At 45.9% G+C, this 7,237-nt stretch overlaps 1 protein-coding gene across 1 annotated transcript; it reads right to left on the bottom strand.

The window, feature by feature from the left end:
• Positions 1 to 848: 848 nt before the first annotated feature.
• LOC123797287 (DDB1- and CUL4-associated factor 12-like protein 2) lies at positions 849 to 2,240 on the bottom strand. Its single transcript, XM_045805084.1, has one exon. The coding sequence runs from the start codon at positions 2,238 to 2,240 to the stop codon at positions 849 to 851; it is 1,392 nt and encodes a 463-aa protein (XP_045661040.1).
• Positions 2,241 to 7,237: the final 4,997 nt, after the last annotated feature.

Genomic DNA, 7,237 nt, shown 5'->3' with positions numbered 1-7,237 from the left:
TTACCCCAAAATATACTTTCCCGATTGTCCTGCCACTTACAGGCCTGTTTTGATTAGCTATGGAAATCTGTAGCATAAATGCTACCTAGGAAAGCAGGCCATAATATAGCAGCTTTAAACAAGAAGGCTGAGGGCCTGGGTGTATCGATGCTAAATTTTACTGAATAATCAAAATTGTGATTAGTAAGATGAATACCACTGTAAAATTTCTTTACTAAGAAAACATTTTTAAATATTTTATGTACAAAAAACTTACAAACAACAAACACCCAGATCCCAAAATTCAAATGAAACAGGTGCCAAACGGTGGCAATCTAGAATCTTGAAACACATTTTTTAGAACAGGGCTAAACACCTGCCCTGTTATATATATGATGGGTAGTTCCTCCAACCAGTCCAAAAGATACTTTTTAGCACACGTTTTCCCAAAATACCATACATCTGAAATGTGTAGAAGACCTTAACATACTGTTGAAATACTGGTAAAATTGAAGTACTGAATTGTAGTGGGAACCACATCTATATCAGTCCAAAGAAAAAGCATCTGTCAATCACTCAGAGAGCACAATTAAGGATTAGACAAAATTCATTGTAAGAGAAGGCAAAAAAAAAAATGGTTGTGTTGGGGGAGGTACAGAAAACTCTTAAAGCCAAGTTTTGATTGCCCAAAGATCACCTTTGCTCATGAGCTCTTTCTGTCTCTCATATACTAAGGACAGGTAAGTTGGGCACTTTCCACCTGGAAGACAAACGCCACACTGAGATAAAAAGCACAAACAGCATAAGGAAGGAAAGTGAGAGGGGACTGGAAGGTAAATCTGGGCGCTTTGAGAACACAGCAGCCATCCTTAGCTCCAGAGGCCTGCGTAGTTCCCATGGAGGCCTGAAGGGAGAGGTCCCCCAGCCACAAAGAGCTTCATCTCAGGCCAGTTGTAGCAGTGCGTGTAGAGCGCATTGGGGAACTCGCCAATCCCACCGAAGTAGTTCACCCACAGGTCATCATGGTTGAGCCAGCCTCTGCCACAGGTGAGCTTGAGCTTCCTTCCTGACGGTCCAGGAGAGGAGTCCGGGCTGGCTGAGGCCCTCTCCTCTAGGAACTTCTGGGCGCGGATATCATAGAAGAGCAGGGAGCCATGGCCCGTGCCCACTGTGATGATGTGCTGGTAGAAACTCAGCGAGCGCACACCGGTGCCGCCCTCTCGGGAGCACAGGGGTCGTATATTCTGCTGACGTTGGCGCGGATCTAAGAAGGAGACATGGGACTGGGAGCCCACCGCGTACAGAGACAACTCATCACAGTAGGTCAGACACACGTTCTCTCGGCAGTAGGGCAGCCTGATGGACAGCAGCCTGGACAGAGTGCTCCGGGCTTTCCACAGGTGGAAGTAGCCGTCCAGGGACACCGCTCCCAGCTCCTGGTTCTTGCCGCTGAAGGCCAGAGCCCTCACCTTGCGGTTACTGGGGCTGGTGCTGGACCTGGGGATGGTCTCCGTGTCCCTCGGACGGATGTGGGCGTACACAGGGAGCCCCGCGTCATTGTGCCAGGCGATGCTGCCACTGAACATGTCGGGATCCATCCGCCACAGCGCCACTGTGCCGTCGCGGGAGCCGCTCACAGCTACCGTGTCACTCATCCAGGCGATGGTGAAGATCCAGTCCTTGTGGCCATGGCGGTCCCCCAGGCACACGGGGTCCAGGGTGGGCAGCTGGTAGACGGCCAGGCTGTTGGGGTTCTCGCCCCCAGTGGCCAGAAGCGTCTTGGAGGGATTCAGCTCGATGGCGTGGATGCCGCAGGTCGGCTGGGCCCGGGCCAACCAGGGCCCCCGGTCCCGCAGCAGGGGGATGCGCGTGATCTGGCCCGAGTGCACATCCACCACGAAGAGGGTGTTACACTTGGTGCCACACACCACTTGCCTGGCGTTCAGCCACTGCGACGCGAACACCTTGTTGAGGGTGCCCAGGGCCAGCTCGCGCTCCCTCAACAGCTCGGGCAGCTTCTGCACCGCATAGCCGCGCAGCTCGCCCTCGGAGCCCGAGAGCCCGGCGCCGCCCCTCGCGCCCACCTCCCGGCCCTTCAGGTAGTGCACCAGAGAGCGCCGCGTCGCCGGCCGCTTCTGCTTCTTGGGCAGCAGCGGCCCCTCTGCGCCCGCCGCTGCTGAGCCCTGAGACGACGAGCTCGCGGCGCCCGCCTCGATCGCGGGCGCTTTCCGCTTCCTGCTACCTGTTTGCTGCGGGGCCATGGTGGGCGGCGAGAGAGTGGCGGTGGCGGCGGCGGCGGCGCGGCGGCGGCGGCGGCGGCGGCGCGTGGCACCCGTGTTGGCCGTGGCGGCGGCGGCGACCGTGGCGCCTCCGCGTCAGCCGGGAGCTCTGGCTCTCAGGGGCCAGGAGGCGGGCGCGACCGCAGTGCGCGGAGCCTACCAAGTCCCGGACACGGCGACTACGAAGGAGACGAGGACGGCGAGGGCGGCGGGCCGGGCGCGGAACGCGGGCTGGAGGGAGCGTGGCGCAGGCGGATCGCGGGCGGATCGCGGGAGGAGCACGAGAGGAATCCGGCGGCAAGGGCGGTGGCGGCGGCCGAGATCTAGGCTAGGGCGGGAAGTGCGGCCGGCGGGGCGGCGGGAGCGAAGTCTGACTGGGACGAGGACGGCGCTGGGGGACCCGAGTGTGAGGGGGCGGAGGCAGCGGGAGGAGCCGGCAGAGAGCAAGCGGGGGGCGCAGGGTAGCACACGCCAGGCTGGGAGGGGTCGGAGGGGGGCGGGAAGTGGGGGATGGAGCCCGCGGTAGGGAGACTCACCCAGGGCCAGTGCTCCAGGATCCCCATCCGTCTCCGGAGGACACATCCTAGTGCGCCTGCCCAGGCGCTCTTGCTATCCTACTTGCTATCCAGGCGTTTCACTACCTTCAGGATAGCAACTGACTAGCCTTCTTAAAATCCCTACTTAAATAAAATCTGAAAGCTAAAATAAAGTCAGGTATGAAGCTAGAAGGAACTCTTAACAATTATATGTTGAAGAAACAAATGTGTGCTTAGTGCAATCCTAGGAGACCCTTTAGTTCAAAGAGACCCAATTAGTTCAAAGACTAATTGCATCAACCCTGAACTTGACAGAGAATGGGAATGTTTAGCAGAGGCAGGGAGACCCTCCCCTTAGGTCTGTCCTTGCGGTGTACCTGTCTCAGCCCCTCCGCTGGGAGTGTGTTATAAATTTTCAACCAATTTTTTTCTTAATTCTCAAATTGAGGTCCCTGAGTTTCAGCACCAGAATCCCTGAGGGGTGTGTTCCAAATGCAGTTGCCTAGGCCCCACTTCCTGCCGGATATGTAGTCTGAACCCTGTGATCCAGGGCAGCCTCAGGAACCTAGAGGACTGCATTGAGGGTGGGGGTGGGGGCTGGGGGTAAGACAAGGGTGTTCCTCCATGGTGTTGAGTTCTCTTGAACCTCAGAGAGGAACCCTGGAGTGGAGTGGAAGAGGTACAGGAGAGGGATACCTCTTTCCCTGCTCCAGGGAGGAAAGGATCAGTCCTCACTGTCCATCCCAGAAGGAATCCCAGGTGCCTGCGCATAGTCTTCTCTTGCATGGGAGGGCCCCTGTGGCGTTGGGGGTGGGTGTGGGAAATGCATGGATTTCCATAGGCACAGATGGTGAAGAACTTTCCAGAAGGATGACGTAACCATATAGACACAACGGGGGAGTGTGGGTGTTCAGACTATGGCTTAGCAGTCTCAGGATTTGGATGCTTCATATCTGGCTTTGCAGCTTCAGAGCAACCAATCTGGTTGGCAAGCGTATATTTAGACGTGCTCAATTGCACAGTGACATGAGTGGCTCCTAGCTGACACCAGCTCTGCAGACACCCCAGTCTTCCTCTCCCAAACTTTATTTGCTGAGTGGGTACATGTGAGGAGGTGAATTAACTTTTCTGACCAGTCAAGGGAGAGCATGGGAGTTACTTTGTTGTTGCTTTTCTCCCAGCCCTTTTTGCACCCTCAACTCAAATGCACAAATTCCAAGTACAAAAACCATAGGCCCTTTGCACCACTCCCATCCAACAGGTACATCCCAGTACCCACTCCTCCCCCATATTCCTCCCTATGTTTAATGTCCTATCAGGAGGGTGAGGGTGGTGGAGAGGGAGTGACCTGATGATGAAAAAAAATGTTGACAACTTCATAATTAGAATTGATATTACTAGAGAATAGATGACTACAAATTTCTTTAACTTAATCTACCATAATGTTTTATTTTTAATTCCACCTCAGAAAAATGGATATTATATAGTAAGACTTCATGGCATACTTTTTACTGTTGCTGTAGAACAAAATAGGCTGAACATTTGGAAGATTGATAGTTACAGATAGGCATAGATTGGTAGATATAGATATATTTCAATTGTAAAAGTAAATAATTCTTATAACAATTACTATTTATTGAAAGTCTATTTGTGTTATTAGCTGGAGGACTGTGCTAAACATTTCAAATGCACATTCAGCTTCACGATAAGTTTGTAAAGCAGGTTCTATTTTTATAGCCATATTTTAAAATGAGGGGACTGAGGCCCGGAAAGACTGATGACTCCCCCATGGTCACACAGCTAGTAAACGGTAAAGTCATGTTGTGAAATCCATGTCTGACTCCAACGCTTTGAAGACGAACAACTGCCCTATATTATTCAATAAATACAATTTTTCTATTTCCATTTCTTTAAAAACCACGTAAACTATCCCTATGATGGAAACTTTACAGATGTTGCATCTTGTGCACTTTTGAAACATAGCCAGAATTCCTAAAATAAATGAATAAATATTGAATGCAACTTGTATAACACTCCAAATTACATATAAAGGCAAAAATGTGATCTATGAGATATATTTTCTTTTTTACAAATTATTTTTAATTAATATAAAATATAATAATATATGCCTACATTGTTGTAAAAATAATACCCATATAAATAGTCCAGGCATTATGTCTCTTCACTTTTTTGATAATATAATCATGCAATATTTATGTATAATGTGTTTGTAGTCATTGTTCAGGTTACTATGTTGTATTGATAAATGAGGCATGATAATTTCATCTAAAATACAGTACATGAAATATATTTCATTTACTTGTACACTTTCAGATTTTTCTGAGTGTTTTATTTAAAGATGTAAGATTTACAGACAAGAGTCAAGTGATATTGAGAAATTTATTTTGTTGTATATCAGCTTGCAAATTTGAACCTTTACGCAATGATTACTTCCATTTTTAGGAAAACACTGTGTCCGCTAAAACCTAAAGTTATACACACTACGTTTTTAAAATAGTAGATGAAATGACATGATAACAAAATTTCAGCTTTCTGCATGGCCTTCTGAGTGTCAGGGTCTCTATTAGGTATTTTTGTTACCTATGAGGGCCACTGTGTATGAGTGTAAACATCTTGTCAATCATTACTAATTTATTTCTGTATTCATTACTGCTTTTTGCTACTAACATACTCCTGGATAAATTTGTATTAGCCATACCTATCTCCCCTACACCAGATTGCTCTCCATTGGGTGGGGGCTTATATGAGTGGTTTCAGACCACTGTCTCACCCTGTTCTCTAGTTACTTCATATGTTTAAATGTTATTTTCTTAATCAGATTGTAAAGTCCTCAAGGGGTTACATAACACTTCCTACTTCATTTACACCACCACATAGTTCTACGTATGCACTAAATGGTTTATAAAACCTGTGATTATCCTGTTAATAAACTAATAGAATAAAGAAGAGAAAGCAAAATGAAATATCAAGAAGTAGAAGTAAGATCTTTTTTTTTTCAAGATTTTATTTATTTATTTGACAGAGAGAGAGACAGCAAGAGAGGGAACACAAGCAGGGAGCGCAATGCAGGGCTTGAGCCAAAGGCAGATGCTTAATGGCTGAGCCACCCAGGTGCCCCTAGATGTAAGATCTTTTGAAATCAAATTACTTGAGTTGTGAAAGTGAAGGATTTGAATTGATTTGCAATAATACCACATAACTTGCTTGAAGTTATCCTCTAGATAATATAGACAATTTCAAAAAAGTTATGTGACATTATTCTATCATCTATCTATCTATCTATCATCTATCTATATTTATATGTGTTTCTTTTCAGCTTATTGGACAATTTTATCAACCGTGTCAGTCCGCTTTCAAATCTCTGAATGAAGAAAAAAATCAATTTAGCCGGTAAACAAGTTAGGTTACCAATTTAAAATTAGTTAAGGCAGAAGATTTATTTCACTATGGTAGCATGAATATAAGTTTAGTTATTAAGTATGATTTAAATTAGTTTGAAAATATTACTAATTTTAGCCTCAAAGCTAAAAGAGAAAGAGAAAGGTGAGGTAATAGAACTGGTGGGTCAATAACTAGTCTTTTTGAAGAAGTATTCAATCATGAAAGCTTATTTTATACATTCTTCTATATAAAAATAGATCTTATGAATATGGACTTCATAGATTGGAGCAGATGCTCAGTTATAAAGGCATCTGTCTTCAGAAATGGGGTTATATAATCATTTCTGCTTTATTGTGTAATGTTATAAAGTAAGGCTCTCCTTAACAATATTGTTGACATCTTGTCTACATTTGAAGGCATAGCCCTTGCATTGTCTTTATCAATGAATATAAAACACTAAAAAATAAAATATAGTTAATTAGGCTTATTTTAAAACAATATATGATAATGATACCCTGTTATTTATAATACACATAAGGCAAACTATTCTTGAATTATTACATTGGATACATTTTCACCTAGTCTCTAATTATAATACATTTCAAGCTGTGACCTTCTCAAGTCTCCTAAGATAAGCAGCTGTGAACCTGGCTTATAGTCAGATGAGAGGCTTCCTCCAAACCTCATGATACAGAAACTGCTAGAGATGACTCAGCAGGCTATGTTTCCCCTCAGAAGGAACTACTAAAGGCATATGGTGTCAGATGGAATAAAGGAAAGATTTATCACATTATTTAATATACTAGAAACAGAATCATAGGGAAGAAGGTAATTTTGACTCCATGACCTCTTCTTTCCCCTACCCCTTTCCATCTTCTCTAAGAGGAAGGAATGTGTCAGAGCCCAAACTGGAGCCCAAACTCCATCTTCTCTAAGAGGAAGGAATGTGTCAGAGCCCAATCTAAGAGAGTAGATTCAGTGCTATTATATGTTTTATGGGAGGTGCAACAGAGTAGTGGTCAAAGGCGTGGACTTCAGAGC

Source organism: Ursus americanus, chromosome X (assembly GCF_024610735.1).
Source record: "Ursus americanus isolate L20-20 chromosome X, mUrsAme1.1.p, whole genome shotgun sequence".
NCBI lineage: Eukaryota > Metazoa > Chordata > Mammalia > Carnivora > Ursidae > Ursus > Ursus americanus.
The sequence above is the reverse complement of the archived record's forward strand: the minus strand, read 5'-3'. Positions and strand labels throughout refer to the sequence as shown.

Coding starts and splice junctions, on each gene's coding strand:
- LOC123797287 (XM_045805084.1), bottom strand. CDS start 2,240: ATGGCCCCGCAGCAAACAGGTAGCAGGAAGCGGAAAGCGCCCGCGATC.